At 31.7% G+C, this 20,707-nt stretch overlaps 1 protein-coding gene across 2 annotated transcripts in view; it reads right to left on the bottom strand.

The window, feature by feature from the left end:
- LOC119072404 (putative uncharacterized protein DDB_G0291608) overlaps window positions 1–17,869 on the bottom strand; it is a 64,284-nt gene extending 46,415 nt beyond the window's left edge. For both annotated transcript variants that reach the window (XM_037177621.1, XM_037177622.1), the window contains exons 1-2: window positions 17,765–17,869; window positions 3,347–3,838 (exon numbers count right to left, since the gene is read on the bottom strand). In XM_037177621.1, coding sequence (XP_037033516.1) covers window positions 3,347–3,385 — 39 coding nt within the window. In that variant the 5' untranslated portion in view covers window positions 3,386–3,838; window positions 17,765–17,869. The remainder of the gene's footprint in view (window positions 1–3,346; window positions 3,839–17,764) is intronic.
- Between the last annotated feature and the right edge of the window lie 2,838 nt (window positions 17,870–20,707).

The following is a 20,707-nucleotide window of genomic DNA, read 5'->3' as shown; positions in this document are numbered from 1 at the left end:
TAATGGACGACCATACCATCTGTTATCGATAGTAGCGACAAAAAATATTTTTTTTGGCTTTTAGTATAACAAAATGTACGTTAACCACTTTGAAGTAAAAGATTTTGTATCAAATGTCGATAAAATGCTTGCAGGTGAACGATACAGCATCGCAGATTTCAAAGTCTTAAACTCTAGGAAAACGTATAAAAAGTCGGAAATTTTATCGGTTTTAATCTACGGTCTTCGTCGTGGTAGCTGGACCGTTCAAAAGTTAACTAATCATCTGTTATCGAGGGCCGAATCATGTTTCGACCTACAATTAATCTGAACTTAAATAGTCACATGTACGTTAGAACAAACGAAGTAAAAGATTTTATTTTGGAACATTATGTGATACGTTAAACAAATGAAGTAAGAGATTTAGTGATAATATCATGATATGTTGTAAGGTTTCGAAGAAAACATTTATGGTCCGACTTGTACTAATAGCCTCACATTAAAATTACTCAATTAAATGAATCAATTAAATGCCATCAATGTCAACATGAATCGTTTCCGAGCAACAGACTATCCATATTCTCTTCAATTTCGTTATGCTCTTTTCTGACCACATCAATGTGAACTGAAAGATTTACCCATGAAATAAATCAGTCGTTTTATTTGTCTCATCACCGACACCGAAATAAATTTTTGCCATCATCATAAAAAAATACTTTCTCTCGTCGTTCTCATAATGGAGAAAAATATACACTTCTCATCATCATCACCATTGTCGATTGTAGACATCATGTTCAACATTATTGCATTTATGTACATGGGTCCAAAGCATTTGTCTAAATATGGATGTTCTTCATCAAAATGTTCATTAAAAATTAAAATGTTCAATTGGTGTGTAGTCTCCTCTATTCGACTCAATGATAAGTGAGTTTTATATGGAAACGAAAGACTTCAACAGACGACAAACCTCTAAGCGCTCCAGTCTTGTGAGCACAAAATATAAAATTTTGAAACGAATCGGAGCCAGGGCTTACTTTAGAGAATTTTAATTCTGAAAATTCCGAAAATTCTGTAAAAATTCCGAAAAAGTTCTGAAAAATTCTTTCGGAACTTTTTCGGAATTTTTTCAGAATTTTCGGAATTTTCAGAATTAAAATTCTCTAAAGTAAGCCCGATTCGGAGCTGTTCGGAAACTATGTTATTTGAATGGGAAAGCCATAAAAATGTTGGGTTACACAATTTTCCAAAAATAACTTCCAATTAACTCGTCAACAGACGACAAAAAAAAAGTATTTGGAAGAAAGCAAAACACCAAATCGAATCATTTCGATTTTGTGCGCAAAATGCGTATGGAAAAAGTGTTGTAGATATTGCATACTGTATATCTCTCACTGGAAATATTTATATCGAATCAAGACGCGGCGAAAGAAACAGAGAAAAAAAAATTGAATAATCTCTTTTATACTTTCAATGTGGAACTGTGTGTTGTGTCATTTGAAATATATTCGCAAAATATGTATGTTTGTTTAGCAGCCATAACAACACATCAGTACAACACATCAGATAAAACCATTAAAAAAACATTGAACTTGGCTTTTATATGCAAAATCCGAGGCAAAATCTCATTAATTCTTAATATGAAGCCGTGTGTAATATAGTTAACTGGTAGTAGCTACTCAATTGAATTGACTCGGAAAAAATGGTTATATTTACTCTACCCAGGTTGTAAGAAAAAACCAGATTAATTTCATCGATAAAACAAATAAGTTTAGTGAAAGTAAACAGAAGTATTTTACGTGGTTTTGTTGTGGCATACGTTTTATATGACTTAATGGTTAGTATATATAAATCTGCACCGAGGTTTTTTTTTCTCTCTCATTATTTTACTTGAATTTAATAAATTAACTTTAATAGCACAGAAAATATTTAAAATGGTTTTTAACATCAGGTGAAAAACTTGGCACTTTTTTTTGGCGAGCTCTTTTTTCCGTCGACGTTTTAACTCATTTGGATGAAAATTACGCAATGTTATGTATGTGTTACATTAAGGAATTATAGTCGTTACAATAAACGCCCACTCCGGCTCCCATATATGTTCACATTCGGTTAATCAATTAGAACATACACCACAGAAATACAAAAATATTTTGCCCCGTCTAATGAACGTATTGATTTAATTAGCGTTGAAAGGATCAATCAAGCAGAAAATTACATGTTTCGGACTCAATAAAAATTACAATTATATTGTCTAATATGCCAATCATACCAAAAAAATAAATAATCAAATCTTGCAGTCTGTCTACGCGGTTAACTTTTACATCCGATATCGTGATTAATTTTAATTGAATTTATATTTTACTGTTTTATATTATACTGTAATTGGTATTTGAGTATATACACATACGTGCAAATCTGTTAGAAACATATACATCATGTTATCAGATAGATACACTCACGTATCACGTATCCGAAATTGTTTTGCTATCAAATTATCTATTGCAAAGATATTTCGTAGTTTGGAGATAAATTAACAGTGGCTGGGTTCTCTTTTAAAACTAATTAAATTAAGGAAATGTGTGCCAGTGACGATTAATTTGTGTACCGGTTTTCAACGTTCAATCATTACGTTTGGAAAATTATGTTTCCTGATCTGATAAGAGTGTCCATTAAAACATAAAAAAAAAATTATTCAGGAAATTTCTAAACATTCGCGTGAATGTAGGAAACTATTTTGTGCATCCAATACCCTACCTAGTAAACAGACTTCGGTTTGTCGCTGTCAAAATACCAACTTATTCCTTTGTAGAAACATAATTTCTAATTTTACATGTGACAAGTAAAGCCTGGAGAGGGATTACGACATCAGTTGTCTTTTCTCTATTCAATCAAAACTCTACCGATAGAGAACGATTCAATATCTCATTGCAAGATGTCGCTGCAACAAAACCAATGTCATCAGAAAAATAATTAATTTTTTGCTCGACGGATTTTAGTCAAATAAAATGTCATCGTGTATCACATGATCTCAGGACTCCGAAACTAGAGTGTCATATGATTGTGAAAACATATAAGATTAGAGACAAATAGGAGACTATAGGGGGACAAAAAAGTCCCGTACGGAAAATATTAAATCATCTGTTATCGACAACGATAAAAACAAGCTATCCGCTCTGGCTAGTGTTCTCTTATATAACAAAGTCTGTGTTAAAATAAATGAAGTAAAAGATTTCGTACAAAACTCGATACTTTGAACAAAAGAAGTATAAGATTTGATTATCATTATGGCGATACGTTTATTGCCGTTTTTGTAAAATACTAAGGTCGGTTTGTAAATACATATAAATTAAAGATCCATCAATTGACTTACCTTCTTCTTTGACATTGATATTAAGACGTCTCGATGCATTTATCCGAATCAAGAAAATTTCCACTCAGTAAGCAGCAACAGATTCACCATCATCAACCATAATTATGATTTATATCCGTTTTGCGACGACGTTCCGTTACATTGCCACTTAAGTTGTCACTAGCTTCGTTGGTGTATGTGTGCGTGAATGATTTAAATTCAAATTTTATTATTCAAATTATGTGTTGAATGAAATCAATATTCGCCGATAATATGTAGTTTAAATCACACTCGTTTTACACAACAATTATGCATGGTATCACTGGTCAAACAACTTCCACTTTGTTTCATTTGTCATATTTTCTCCCGAATCACAATTTCGATAGTTTTGATCAGGGGGGACGAATATTTTATTTGGAAAATGATTTTTTGATTAATTCACTTGAGAAATGTGGTTATGAAGTGGCCAATTATTACTTGCTATATTATGCCGAAGAAACAAAATGTATCCACCTGAACCATTCACAAAAACAAAAGGAATTTGTTAATTAAATAAAAATGGTTAAACAACTGAAATGAAAGTAAATATTTTGCTAATTAACAATCGTGGAAATAATTTTTTTTATATTATCGCCGATGCGGCTCAATGGTTCGAAATTATGTTGAAAAACGAACGAAAAATATTTTACAAAAAAAAACTTTGTGTGATTATCACACTTGAAAGAACGTTTCGTCCAATTATCAACAGATAGACTTGGAAACAAGACATCTGGTATAGAAGTTTGTTTAATTACGACAATACAAAAAAAATTGTTTGAAATTGCTGTTTATTATGTCGAGGCCATGGGTTAACGGAGTGCAACAGAAATAATTTCAGTAATTTGATCTAAATATAATGACAAATCCCCATTTTTTCACATATTATATAGGTTTTCAAGTACGCGCTCGCACACATTTTTGTAAATTAATTAGACGATTGTTTCAGTCGAGTTATACATTTTATAAATGCCCCATACACTACAATTTCAGTTGCGAGGTCAACCGATAGGTTTTTATTTTCCTCTATTTCGTCCAACATTTGCATATAAATTTTGAAATTCTTTTACAAATTAAATTCAATTTACAAAATGAAATGTACCCGACTTTTGACTGGTTTTCAAATAATAAATAATTACTCAACCGTCAAGCTCAAAGAAGCATATTGCTGTGAGGTTATTTATGTGTTTTCAGTACTTTCCCATCGAATATGTATGTATACCCAATCGGCAAACATCATTTTTCAATTAAAAATCATTTCGCCAACATAGTATCAAAACAGCATATTGCACATTTGAATCGAACCACATAAAGCTGTACCCAGCACACAATATACAGAGACTTTAATAAGCCATTGAACGCGAAGAAAAAGATGAGCTCTTAGCAGTTTACAATTCATTATTTGTTATTCGCCTAACTATAAGAATTGATACATTAAAAACTCGGTATATTTAACTGTTCAACATTTACTGCATATCTATCAGTTACAACCATATACCCATCTCTCGTACCCAATGAAATAACAAATAAAAAAATCTTCTTGTTCGTAAATGTATACAAGGTACAAGGTATTAAAGCGATGCTCCATGTGATGGCTTTAATGCTGTAAAATGTTATCTTCTTCTTGGAGCTGCTTGTCTGAAAACTATTTTAATGCTATTCACCTTGACATATTGAATGTATCGGTATATATCATTTCACACGCGGAATATTTATATCTAATGCGATTTTCAAAACAAATAATTTTTCCATTCAATTTAGGTAATGGTAAATCATCATCTCTGTGTGTACGTTACATGTAGCTCAGCTATGCGGGTATAATGAGTCTAGTTTATTTCTCACACTCTTGATGCGATTTGATATTGGATGGTTATTATATTCGCAACTCATGAGTTGAGCCCGCATTTATATGAGAACGGAAAGTGGTAAAAAGATGTCTGCATTCAGCAATTCACTCATCTATAAAATGTTGAATATGGAACTATAGTTCCGATGGCAAAAAATAGTGTGAATGTGTATGCACAAATAATGTGCGCACATATATGAAATGGTGTAATTCTCCATACCATTTTCATGACCAGTACGTACATAAAAATGCTAAATAATTGGTACAATGAGTGACACTAGGAATCCATAATCAAAAATCGACTGAGCTAAATAATCAATGGAGTTTCTTGAAAAATTCAGTTGTTTGGTGATGACAGTGTCATGTCAGTCACAGAGGGTCTATTATTGGTAATTTTTTTTTACTGAATCTACCGAAATTTACCAAATATTTACTGAATTTATCGAAACATAAATTCGGTAAATTTTGGGTAAATGTTCGGAAAATTGTCGATTTTTGATAAATTTTATGTAAATTTTGCTTAAATTTTCCGTAAATTTTGGTTAAATTTTCGGTAAATTTTGGTTAAGTTTTCGGTAAATTTTGGTTAAGTTTTCGGTAAATTTTGGTTAAGTTTTCGGTAAATTTTGTGTAAGTTTTCGGTAAATTTTGTGTAAATTTTCGCTAAATTGTCGGTAAATTTTGGTAAACTTGAGTAAACTCTGTAAATAAATTTACCAATTACAGGCACTGTTTCACAATACCACAACAATCGCTAATGTCAACTATTTCCTCGAGAGCTACGACTCCAACAGAGAGTTAGGATAGGATAAGTAGATCGAGTCTGTTTGGACTCTGTGCGTGCTCACGATTCTTTTAGTTACTATTCACCGAAAACTACCAATGCTCTAGAGCTACACGTTGTCGATTTATTTCAACTGACCGCTAATGACGAATCCTCGCCTACGGTTAGAAGTTCACACCTTCACTTGACACCTACAAATGTTCGATAATCGATAGTTCGGATGATGCAGTTATTTGAGATAGTTTCCATTTGACATTCTGACTACGATAAAATGGAATATTGAACTCTACGTGAAGTTATCGATACTTTGTTAGAAATGCATTACAATGATCAAACAGATGGAACGTCTCGAATGTTTTAATTACCGCCTACCCGTCAAGATACATGAAATTCCATTGTGAACAATGTTATGTGTAGGAGATTGGTTTTGTATTAATGAATGAGAAAAGCTTCTAACAAACGAAATGTTCGAGGTACAGTCGTGAATTACGTTACAAATGCCACAAGTTAGATGGAATATTCCACATATTGAAAGATTATCTCCTGCAAACATTTTCCATCAATCATTCTCTGGGTGAGATGCAACATTTTTCATACGAAAACAATTTGTCTGCAAGTTAAAATAAACAACAACAAAAAAATTACGATTGGCATGCCAGTCAACCATGATAATATTTTATTTTTTCCTTCAATTCGTGAGTGTACTTCACTTCTGGTTTTCGCGAATTATTTGCTCGTATGCACCTCCTTCGTGACGGATATAAATTTTTTATTTTTTTTATTAATTTTCGTATACAGTTCATCAATGGTTTTTAAGGAACAAAAAAAATTAATTTTTAATTTGTAATCTAAAGCAATAAATTACGATGTTTTACTGTTAATAAAAATGATTTGCTGTTATAAATATACAGAAACAAGTGAAAGCTATTAATTCATTAATTCATATAATCGCATACCTTTTGCTTCGGAAAAACATTGTATAACATTTTCATTGGCTATAAAATCATGGAATGGCAAAGACCACCATATATTCCATTCAGTATCACTATTTCTTAATGTTGTCTAGCAATATAGCAATCTTAAGACATTTTTAATTGTATGATATTAGATAAAGCTGTTAATTAGACAAAATTAGAATATTTTTTTGTATGATTATACGCAACCGATATGTATACATACGTACGTACCACCTTGTAGTAGGATTCGATGTAGGAATGAACGACTGGTTAATGTGTGTGAGATTGGCATCATTATTTCTATTATGCGTAAGGTATCGTATTACAAACGTTATTTGAGATACATTTAAGTGGACTTGTACCTCCACTGTTTCCACAGTTTTTTTTAAATGCAATTCTCGCTTAAGGCGCCACGTTCCGGCAGCTTAATTTAGATGTTTAGATATTCATAACTTTGGCATTGACAAGATAATTTGTCGTGAAAAAGAAAAAATTGGCCTGCACTTAATGCAAGGCAGTGTAACCCAGTTTTTTTTCGTTTCATTCGAAATATAATTTTTCAATTAAAGTTAGAGGCAAGAGAATTCTTTTTTAAGAATTGAATTATGTTCTGTTGAAATTGAGACTGCTTCGCTTCGTACTATTTATTATGCGTGCACAATAAATTAATTGCTCAATAAAGTAGCATTTGGTGTGTAAGTGTGAATGAGGTATTTTAATCACGTATTCGATTAAACAATGGATTCAGAAGTCCGTTGTTTTTTTCAACCACAATTTTTTTTGGTTCACAGAAATGACTTGTTACACCTTGGGTTTTTTTGCTGCTATCAAATGGAATTGAATTCATAAATGTAAACTTTGAGTTACACATAAAGGCAGGGCTTGTTTTCAAACAAACAACCGTACATCATTCAGAAACGATTGGGCGGATGCTTTTCATTTGAACATTTCATTTGTCAATTACCAGTTCCAATTTAACATTTACAAATACTGAAGGAGATACCTCCAGCGGATTAGGAAATTTACGAAGCCCACTTTGAAGAATGATCCTTACTATTCATTAAACATATCTCCCTTTTCTATTGAGGTATTTCCTGATAGAGTTATACAACAAAATGTAAGTGCATGACACAGAAATTTCAGTATGGAAGTGGCCCTACACGATTGATATCAAGGTCTGATATTTGAGAAATGATTCTCAAAAATGACAGAAAATTGATCGATATGGACCACAACCAGTACTCTAGGCTACCACTCATCCGCCATCTTAGTTTTGGAATTTGTTCTTTTTGTCTTACAAGCATGTTGTTTCGGTTCTAAATTATGTGCGGACGAATGAAACCGGTCCCGGGATTTGTGCGGTCATTTGAACTGAGATATATCGATTTTTGTCTAAAAAGCATGTCGTTTTGAAGTCAAAAATAATTGTGATTTTGAGCAGAAACGGCAGAAACCCTCAAAACGATAGTCTAAGTTTGATAAGTGTCTGGCCCGTGGTTTGTGCTAGGCCACCATAACGAAATATGTCATACTTTCAAACTCTGTTTTCTCCTATATTTAACTGTGCAAAATCCCACGTTAGTGTCATTCGATAGCAGCATCTGTTGTCAATAACAACGACAAAAAAAAGTTCTTAGATTTGGTACATGCGGACATATTTATAGCAAAAAAGTATGTTAAAACAAACGAAGTAATAGATTTTAAATCAAACGTGTGGAAATACTTTAAACAAAAGAAGTAGCAGATTTAGTAATTTTATTTTGGAATCTTGTTACAGTTAACAAGAGTTTTATTTCCTTAAAAATAGGCCCTGCATAAAGGGCCAAATCTTTCATCGTTTTTGTATATGTATAACTCAAACCTTTTATAGATATATTTTGTGTAGCCATTAACTACTTTCGACTTTAAAAAATTAATCTTTACATTTGTCAATCTAATTTTAATTACATTTCGTAATTTAATATTCAAACGTCTCTAAACCCATCAGATTTTCTCGTTTCGTTGCCAAACGATTACGCTGACTGTACTCCTTCGCATTATATGGAATTTATTTTGAAAATTATTTCGGACCTCTACTGAAAAAAAAGGTTTCAAAAAACGTCGTCTAAGTTGAACAAACTTTGTGTAAATAAGAAGAAAAAAAAATGGTTGCATGCAAGCACGAACACTTACGTTTCTTTAAACATCTCAATTCAACAGTAAAATTTACAGACAAGTTCGATGACAGGTATACCTAACTTTGTTGCCGATATAAAAATAAATCGAAATAGAAAGAAATATGCAGCGAGATAGAGGTTTGATATTTTAACCGATTTTCGGAGCTTTTACTTTAATTGAGAAATCAAATTATATCGGAAAGATAACTTTTTTGCTCGACCTTCTCAATCAATATTTTTCTTTTGTTCAATTCATTTTTGTAGGATTTTTTTCTCTATCGTGCAAAACAAATTGGTACAGACTACAAGGTGTTTTATAGGTGCCACGGATTTAAATTGGATTTTTTTTTATTGTTTTAGGAAATCGAAGCATTCTTAATGAGCCGTCACTGACGACTTTTAATTAAAGTTTTATCATGCAAATAGCTCAGCAAATAGTTTATTTCATGATGCAACATTAAATCACGTAATAGATGGATATATAAAGTGACGGATGAAAGTGTTTCCATAAAAATACCGCCACATTCCAAGAAAAACAAAAATTTATTGAAAGAAGAAGATGAGACATTAAAATTGATATCTCGAAGTTCTTAACGTCTTGAGGTTATACCAAAGACATGTAATTACTAACAAAAGGTCATATCAAGTGGTAGATAAAATGGAAATATTTATTGTGTCTCTCTACCTCTCAGGCATTCATTTTAATTTAATTTTTCAATGTTATAGGATGTTCTAATGGTTGTTCTCACACCAAGTTCTGCTAGTTTCGATTGAATTTTATGTGTGAGAAAAATGTTTTGATCAGACCAATGGCAATTTTGTTTTTTTTATTAAATGAATCACAATCAAGATCACAAGAATATGGCAATATAGAAGTTGGTGAACGCATTGATTACCATTTTATTCTATACTTCGAAGCCATTACAGTCGACTAATAAACGAGTTTACCTCACATATATTTAAAAAAAAGAAAAATTCCCATAACTGTCGATGGATTAACAATTATTTATTAATCAATATTGAACTCGAATGTAACAACTGTAATGCACATCTAGTAATAAAGTCTCTCGACTTAACGACTTTTCTTGCATTGGATGTCTGTCTGTGTATATATGAAATATAAATTCAATTGTGCAACCAGAATATTCATCTACGAGATATACACTCATCTTCAATAAATTAATATATTTTTTTCCCATCACATGCAAGTTTATGCTGGTGATTTTCTTCATATATTTTGTGGTAATTCTCCGTTTTAAATTAGTGTTATGTTACATGTGTACGTACATTATACATATATATATCTCTCTCTCCATGCCGATCCCCTATTAACAATAAATATCAAGCTGAAACTATCAACCATACGCTACCAAAGTCAGAAAGACAAAAAATTAAAATGTTTCGATTAAATTAATAAATTATTTTCTGTAGATGGACATTGGAAGGTACACCACACATATTAAGTTGATGTTTTGCGTTGTATATATACATTTATAAGTCTCTGTCTCTCGGTTGTTTGGTGATCTCAGTTGCGATTTTAATCGTGTTATATTTCTGAACTTTGTGTAAATAAAATGAACAGAAATATGAGATAGTTTAAAACACTATAAACAACCTGTCTTAGACTCAGAGTCGTTGGTTGGTTGGGTGATTGCATGCGATTAGACGTTCATGATTACATCGATTATGAAACAGCGTGTCTCGATTTAAACTTTTATTATTAAAATCTTTTGCATATTATACTATCGACGTGTCCATATCAATGTGTATAAATATGAGAAACCTCGCATGTTAGACAAAATATCATCTGCATGATTAAAAGCACATCATCAAAATCGGAACTTAATGTTTGTTGAAAAAAACATATTAAAAATCGAAGAAATTACCATTTTTATGGTGTAGACTTGAATGCTGTGTTGACGAAGTCGCTTGTGAAGATGATATGGTGGTAATTTCCTATAGAAAATGTTACTTGTTGAGCTATTACCGGGTGATGATGATGAATACAAATAGACACGAAACATACAGTCGAAATTGGCTGACATTATGCTGGTCCCAGACAAAAATAAAAAATGTATCGTGAGGTGTGAATGGCGAACAAAGCCAAATGATTTGTTACATTTGTTCGTTCAGACATTTGACTTTATTGTAATGGAGATGAGAAATTGAAACTATTTGTGAAAAATGGGATAGAAATCGAAAATCCCCGGTAACAAAAGTTTAACTTCATAATTTACCGTTTATTGTTCGGTCGGACATGAAAATGTAGATCGTAAAACGATTTGATTTTTGACGGTTTTTGCTAATTTTATATCTTTTTCCGAATCATATATTTAACCATGCATTTGAACGTGCCGTCTCACTCTGATCGGATTCATTTGAAAGATGTCTGATAAATACGAGGAAAACAATGGAATATTTTATACACTGGAGATTATAGTCGAGCAATCTGTTTGTAGTTCAGTTGATACAGTTAGTGATTGGCCGAGGTATGATTAAAAGATTGCCAAGCAATTAAAAATTGTGTTGGTTTTCAGTATTGTCGTGATTAGATCGCTTTCTCATTTTTTTCATCAACTAACTTATATACTTTCGGACATAGTAATCAGAAATGTTACGTAAGCATACAATCTCTGTGATCTTGTTCCTTGTATGGAATTTAACGAGATTCAATGCTGCATATACAAAGGTAATACAAATTAACATTGGTTATGCAACCACATAGTTCCGGAGAGAACTTACTTAACTCATTCCTAACAGAATTTTTTACATTTTTTTTTTGAGAAATCAATTTTTTTTAGCAGAAACATCGTTTGCAGAAGTCTCTATCTTGCAATTGTTTCGGCAGTGAAACGTTCAGCCAACGCTCCAAGTCAATCATAAATCGATTGATGGCTTAATTCAATAATTTTGTTGGATAAATGAGAGCCATTAAACATTGAATCCATCAATCGGCAAAATGTAATGAAAATGTCTTCTCTTCACTTTACAATACACAATGCGAATTAACAATACCAAAAGTTTATATAGAGCTTCAATGATCTAATAGAAATAATAATCTTCATGAGATCATCACTTTCTCTGATGGTTTTTAATATTTTCGTGAATTATATATTTTCGATATTTTTGTTGCTGTTATTAAATAATGAGAGACAATGTAAGATTTCCAGTCTGACATTTAATGGATTTGAAAAAAAAAATCCTTTGTCTGAGCATTTGTTGTTTTTAATAATCTCCTCAGCACATTAATTTTTCGATAATGCTTGCAGTTACATTCAAAGTTCGTGATTAAATGTTTAGGCTTCTTTTGTGTAATTGAAATTTTGGGATTGGGATAAGTAAAATTTCTTTTCAAATTGAATTGATACACATCGGTGAAAATAATTTAGTTGAATGGCTGATGGTGATGGGAAGAATCTGTCTATATATATACCGACCAAGGTAATATTTTTTATTAGCAAAATCAGTTGACCAAGTTCACTTTCGATCAAAGAAATGTTTTAGCTAATTTTTGATGTTGTAATTCAATGTATTTTGTTAGCAATAGTTAGTCTAAGTATTTTTACAAATTTAAGTTGCTAATCAAGTCTTTCACAAAATCAACGTATATCACGAATATTTGTGAAATCTAGTACTTCAGATGTTAAAACTATTTTTGTTTCTGGTACCAAATCTATTACTTCATAAGTCTCATAATAAATTTTGCTAAATTAATCATCTTAATTCGAGCTCGTCGCTCATTTTGTCGCTGTTGTCCATAACAAATGCCGTTTCAGGTAGTTATCAATAGATCATATGACGTCGTATACACTTCTTGCAAGTTACATTTTTGAAGTCTGATTTGAGTCGCATCCGTGTCTTGAAAATAACACAATACCAGAAGTTGTTAAAGTTTTTTTTTTACCTTAGAAATACCCAATTTATTCATTGGTCGTTGTTAAGCATTTAAAAATAAGAAGTTCAAGGAAGGAGCCAAAAATATTTAGCTACATCCTGCATCTGTCATGTCGCCTCCTTGAAGTTCATTTTCAATGATTAAAGGCAGGCTGATAGCCTGATAGCTGGTCAAAAATTCTCTTAGAGCCCTATACATAGACTAAAATCTTTATTTTCAGGAAAAACATTTTCCTCATTTTCACTTTCCATCATTGGTTCGGAGTTTCATCTAAATTAATCTCAAATTTTTCTATATTCATGTAGCAAATGTACTACAAGAGCTTAAACTCTCTATCCAACTGTACCTCAGCATTTCCGAAACATTTATGGCTGGTTAGGAAAAAAAACAATTCTTTAAAGTCGCAAATAAATCATCTGATTCAAACGATACCATAATCACCTAAACAAACAAGTTAACATAGACAAAAGAAGCAATAGCGACTGTAAACTCCGAAAGAATTGAATATTACATCATTAATGAAAGCAAAAGTAATCACGGTATATATGCCTATGCATAACATTGTGACTTACGAACCAATAAAAAAAAACTTTTCAAGTGAAATAAAAACAATAAATAACTCACAACTTCTAACAGTATCATCATAACTCAAGGTCGTGATTGAAAATTTGTACGTGTACGCTTCATACCATTTAATTAAATTTAAATTTATTATTTCTAAGCATTACAAAATAAATTCCCATCAATATCATATTTTGATAAATTATTATGCGAGAGATAAATTCATTGGAAATGTTGGGTATGGTTACACTTTATTCCGTTGGAATTTTTTTGTTTCTTTCGACTTGTATAATGTGTTCTTCTTTGGAAAAAAAGGTGTTATATCGAGTGTATCTTAACATCTTGAAAATTTATAATTTGTAATTCTTTGATGTTGAGTCACGCTATAAGTGAAAAGATGAAAATTAACTGATTATGTTTTTCAGTAAACATTTGAGGTCATTTGCGTAAACAAACTCGTGTCGTCCCTTCTCTGATTTATGGAATGCAGTTCGGGATTAATTGCCTCTGAAAAAGCTTACGTGAAACAACGTTTCTTTTAAAATTTCCATGACACTGCAGATATGTGATTCTACAAACTTTAAAAGTTTTTAACAAATATTCAGCATACGGAAAAATACTCAATTTAAATCCTGAAGCCTGGAATAACTGTTGTGATACAAGAATCGACAATATACTAAAGATGGTAACTTTTAAACCATCATCATGTCATATGTTATCAACATTTACTCCGAAAATAATCGATAAGTTCTCTTCATTGTGATCTTATATAGCATATGTTATCACTGAGGTAAAAGAGCTCGTTACAAGCAAATTGATAAAAAGTATTTAAATCAAAATAAGTAATAGATTCTGTGTAGTTCTATTGATGATATGTGTTACAACTATTACAATTATTTTGTCAAAATGTGATCGTAGGATATTGTATAGTATAGTGTTTAGCCAGTGAATGCGAATAGTCCACCGATGCATCAGAATATTTCTTATCTATAAATTACATTGAGCGTACAAGAAAGGGCAGCTCATTCTCAGTTGATACACTCATGCACTCATACTTTCTATAAGGGCCTAATATTTACGAAACAGTTCACTAACTTTTGTGAAAATTAGCGAAATTTTAGTGGAATTCTTTTCGATAATATTAGTCTCTATACATGTTTATGCGGATCTACCACAATCACGCTTATACGTGTACTGTTATATCCAGCTGAAAATCAGCTAAAGAAAACTTAGGCTGAAATTTGATTGCCCTTTCCTGTAAGTAATTTCGAAATACTGATCGTTTTTTTGATGTGAAGGATGTACCATACTAAGGTGCGTTAATGCGTTCCACTTGAAAAATTTACATTTTAAGTGTTGCAGTAAAATGAACAACGAGAAGTTTGAATTTCGTCACTAGGCCACGAAAAGCACATCTATATTTGTACTTGTACTATATTTTCCTTTGTACAAACAAGATACGTACACCGTACATTTTGCGTTTTCATAACTTTTATATGCACAATGCCTTATTTTGACGAATGAACCGTAAAAAAGATAAAAGAAAGTATGGGAAACAGAATCCAAATATCAATTGTAACCTTTTGATCTATAAATTCATAGTTACAAGCATTGAAGCAAATCCTCTTCTTGTCTGTATATGGCTATAAATAAGTAGTAAATGACTAAATGAGTTATAACTTAAAATGTGTATATAGTACGGAGGAATGAGAATACAATATATATACAGTACAATACACACCGATGAGTTTTATGTGAATAAATCCGATAAAATACACAACAAGGCGCATTTGACATTTAAAGATCTTCTCTATGATTTTGTCGAGAGGAGAAAAAAAACGTGTTTGCGATAAAATACAAGTAAAATAATTTTTTTTTATTTATTTGTTGTTTATATATTGTCTTAAATACTGAACTTAATTGCAAACAGGTTATTTTACATCATAATTAATTAATTCGAAAGAATAAAATAAATTTCAGCAAAAAGGAAAAATAGACGAATAACGAACGCATATAATCAGTTTATGCACTTTACGACCCAATGCACGAAAGCACTGAAATAGAGTGTGAGTGGAGTCGTTCTTCTGTTTGATCGCCGTAATAAAATTTAATTTAAATTTGATTGGCTGATGTGAAGATCGATTTGAGGTTATTTGATGGTTATATTCTATGTCTTAAGTAAACAAAATTTAGAAATGTTGCGAACGTCTGCAGATTAAAATATTTTATCACATGACTTGACCAACATCAAAACTTTGAAAGCCAGACTTTAATGGACAAACTCATTTATGCTGTTAAGATCAATAAAAGAAAATATTATTAGAACGTTTATGGTACATTGTGGATTGTAAAAAAGAGATAATGACAGTAGCAAGGAAATGTTTAATTCTAATAAGCTACTTCACTGTCCCACTTCCATACACATACTAAGTGAACGGACATTGGGACATTTCCTTGAAGAGAACTGAATAAACATTTTGACTTTCAAATTATGAATTTGTAAAAAGAGATTTATTCAACATTAATTCTAGAGCACTGGTCCTGCGCAGAAAGCTTCTAACAATCTTTTTTTTTCGAATCTTATACTAGAAATAAAGAACCATGGCTAGCAGGGACTATTTTTGAGAATTTTTGTAAAAATAATTTTAAGGAAATTTTGGAAAAAATTTCTTTGAGAAATTCGAGAAACTTTAGAAAACTAAGATTTTTTTTTAAGGAAATGAAAGGAATTTTACGGAAATTTAAATAAGAATGTTTTGTCAAAACATGTTGCGAATGACATCAGTCATAGTCATCCGACAAAAAATATGCGATAAGCTCTGGCCTGTATTGTCTTAATATGTAGAAAAATGAATGTTAAAACAAATGCAGTAATAGATCAGTGATCTAAGAACGGCGTTATGCATTAACCGTACTTAAAAAAGATCCAAAGGATACACATCAGGATACCCATGAAATTTGAGGATCCAAAAAATAAGTACGGTTAGTGCATAACGCCGTTCGTATCGAAAATTAAGCGATATGTTTAACATATGAAGTAGTAGATTGGTATGATTAGTTTGACGTGATACGCTTGCCGTAACTTAATGCCTAATTATTTTCAAGACTAATTATGGAATTTGTCATTTGTTTCTTACCAACAACTGCATCAAACGTAAACGGTTGAAAGTTTCATCTCTACCGATTAACGGTCAGTGCATCATATTTTGCATGAATTTATTTTGTTCAGCATAAAATGCAATTATTATCTCTGTTGCTTTAAGTTTTGTTTTCATTTATTTTCCCGTAAACTTTTTTTTTAAATTTATGTTAATATCAGCAGTCACATATTTATCTACAGAAAATCCTATAAAAGAAAATCGACTTAACAACATGGCCTCGTTTAATAAAATTGCAATTTTTCACTATGCGGTGCACATATTAACGGAGATAAAATGCAACATATTAATCACATGTGTATCATACAAGTGACTTTTGTGTTGCTTGCAGAGAGAAAAAAAAAGTTTTTTTTATAAATTAACGAAAAAGGAAAGTATTTTATATACGTCGAGCCGTTTGTACACATAATATTGCGAATGTCGCGCGAATGCGTATGTGATTATTAAATTAAAATATTTTTTCATTTCATATTTTATATCGTTTTTCTTTTCGTAATATTATAAACTTCAAAGACTCTATTTGTCTCAGATCAAAATGTGTAATTTCACTGGTGTTTAGTTGGTGTTTTTTTTACAAATAAAATCCTGTTTGTTTTTTCAATAACAAAAATTTTCACTTTTTCGTGTGACTATATATTAATTCAATGTTCATGAAATTGATAGTGATGAGTCGATATCAAATATTGTATTTGACATGGTATAACCGAAAGTTTGTCTTCTCATTCAATACCAAAAGAAAACATTTTTTTTTTCATTTCAAATTTTTTGTTTCTTCCAAATAACATTTAAAGATTTCCGATTTTGATCTCGTTTTTACGAAATATCTTCCGCACGTCTCTATGAAATCGTTAACGGTTTCATAACCGAACAAAAATATCACACAAATTTCGATATGCATTTAACATAATCGCAAAAATTTTCAAATAATAAAATGTTTGTGTTCGATAAACGTGTTAACCCGAACGAATAGAAACAACAACAACATTTAAAAAAAACCGAAAAATTAAATAATTTTATTAAAATTAAATAATCAATTTATTCAAATACCAGTCAAATATTGCAATTTTTTTTCAAAACACGACTATGGTAACCGTTTTGGTACCATGCACCTCAAATATCCAACTCTTACTGACAAGTTTTCGGTTTCTTCAGACATAAACCAAACCGCAGAGATAGTGAAGTCAAAATCCCCAGGTGAGTGCTATATTGAGATTTAACTTTTCTTGTTTATTATATGGAAGAAGTTTAGTTTGATTGTGTTGTGGTCTTTTTTCTCTTCTCGTTACTCCTCGACGTTAATACTTATACCGACGTTAATAAAACATTTTATACGGAGAATGTGCGGTGTGTGTATAATAATCTTTTCGTTAATAGTTTATCCACCATCAGAGTGAGGTGATAAAAAGCATGTGCATTGGTACGATGCGAATGAATTTTTCAAAACAATATCGCTCATAAACTTATAAGTGGTGGGGCCGAATAATATAGTTTGATGGAGACGGAATAGGAACTTAATTTGACATATTAGAGTATGTGTACATTGGGACGCATGTACAGAAGCTGTAATTAATTTAGCTCTGCTAATCTTATAGGTTTAGTTAATGGTTTAGGGGTCCATAGCTTTCTTCTTAGTACTGAAGACTAATTTTAGGTCACAATTTTTCTCAGCTTCGACGGTTGACTATGTCGGCCAGTGATCAACAAAATCAATCGGGTAACTTACTGTTCTGTCATAATAATCTACTCATTTTTCATTGCATATCTATGACGTTCCTAACTGCTGTAGAAGGTTCAATTACTTGTAGTACACGTATATATGTCATTTAAATTAAAATTGGTAAGTGTGCGAATAGCCACTTTGTAATACTTTTGGTGCGAATAGTCTCTTTATAATAGTTTAGATATTTGTACAATGGCCGAACAGCCAAAGTGTTGTTATAAAATAGCTATTCGTACAATGTGCGAATAGTCTCTCACCTCACCTCACTTTCTCAATTTGTATAAGGAAGAATTTAGAATCATTTTACTATTGTTCACTTTGGCTATTTGCACAACCGCTACAATTTACGTAACGAAACTTACAGTGGACAGCAGAGCCTAATATTTGAGAATTAATTCTGTAAATTCTCTAAAATTTCCTAAAATTCTCAAAAAGAATTCCCAAATATTCCCAAGGTCGCTTTATACATTGGTACTCTTAATGTTAGTAGTACGATGTAAGTGTCGTACTTAAATTCAGGCCTACACCTCCTAAAATCTCCTAAAACTCCTAAAATAAATAAAAAATTGAAATCGGCCAAAATATCTAGTCTAAGAGTATGCTACAACTTGAGTTTAATTTTGCTGCATAATGGAACGAACAAGACAATACTTTGCACAATGGAAATCAAAGGATGTTACAAGAAATAGAGATTTTATAGAAATAGCCATTGTAAAGGGAAAAATATGAGTTTTATACAAGAAATAGGGCTTATCAGAATTCGTACAACGATGAATTTATCACAATAAAGTGGTCTTCTACATGGATCTGTTTGTGAAAGAAACATAAAAAGTTGTTAAAAAATATATTCTTTCCAGCGAACGAAAGCTCCTAAAAAATCTCCTAAAACCTAAATCTAAAAACCTCCTAAAACTCCTAAAATTTGATTTATTTATTTACTTAAAAGCCAACGGCTGTTGCTAACTGCCAGATTGAACCGCCTGCGGGACAAACTTTCCAAGCGAACGGACTCGCACCTGCTCACATAAGACGGGAGACGATAGTCGGGGCCTCTCCTCACAGAACGCCTAAGAGCGTAAATTAAAAAATCTTTCTGAATGGACTCAATGGCATCTATGTGGTTCTGGTAATAAGGCGACCACACTACTGAAGCGTACTCAAGATGGGACCTCACGTATGCAAAGTACAGGCTTTTGAGCGCCTCAACGTTACTAAAGTCGCGACACACTCTCTTCACGAAACCGAGCATCGAATATGCTTTCGCCACAACAACCTCCATATGTCTATTGAACGAAACGTTCTCGGTGAACACGACTCCGAGAACCAGCGTTACAATAGTTTCACTCTTTTAGTTCCCCTTTTTTTGTGGAACTAGAAAAAGTGAAACTATTGTAACGTTGCATATATGCAGCGTTACAATAGTACCACTTTTTCAGTTTCACAAGCTAGCAAAATTGGAAAACGGCTAGCTTGTGAAACTAAAAAAGTGGAACTATTGTAACGCTGCATATATGCAACGTTACAATAGTTTCACTATTTTAGTTCCACTTTTTTGGTGGAACGGAAAAAAATGGTACTATTGTAACGCTGCATATATGTAGCGTTACAATAGTACCACTTTTTTAGTTTCACTTTTATTTCTCAATTTTCTGAAAAGTGGTACTATTGTAACGCTGCATATATGCAGCGTTACAATAGTTTCTAGAAATCTAACACATTTGCAATGATAATAATCACGGTCACTGTCACATTTTTGAAAAGTTAAGTATTTTTATGAAAAGATACAGTTAGTGAAAAATAAGTTCTTTCAGAAATATAACTTTCGACATATTCAACAATATCATCGTTTCCCTCACGTATTCTCTCATTTTGTGTGTTATTTCAAATGGCAATTGAGAGAACTAGAGAATAGGGTGTAGCGGTTTTTACAAAATGTCTTAATTCTTTAATTTTAAGACTTTAATTTTGTGCTGCCGCCAGATCAATTTTTGAAAATTTCGTCGTTTTTGGTCCACGTCACATATATCGATTTTTTACGGTGGGCTCAGTTTACATAAAAAGTTAGGTCCATGTGGTAATCTAATCTCCAGACTTCATAGATTATTTTATAAAAAAGATCAAGTCTAAAAAATATTTTTTGAGTTCGTGACTGATTATCAAAGTTCCCAAATGGTGATTTTGAGACTTTAATCTCGCTGCAAAATTTGATGAAAATGTGCAAGAATGTAAATTAAACTTTAAATATGCTAGATGGACCACGGTGAGTCAAA

Source organism: Bradysia coprophila (assembly GCF_014529535.1).
Source record: "Bradysia coprophila strain Holo2 chromosome IV unlocalized genomic scaffold, BU_Bcop_v1 contig_81, whole genome shotgun sequence".
NCBI classification, from domain to species: Eukaryota; Metazoa; Arthropoda; class Insecta; order Diptera; family Sciaridae; genus Bradysia; species Bradysia coprophila.
The sequence above is the reverse complement of the archived record's forward strand: the minus strand, read 5'-3'. Positions and strand labels throughout refer to the sequence as shown.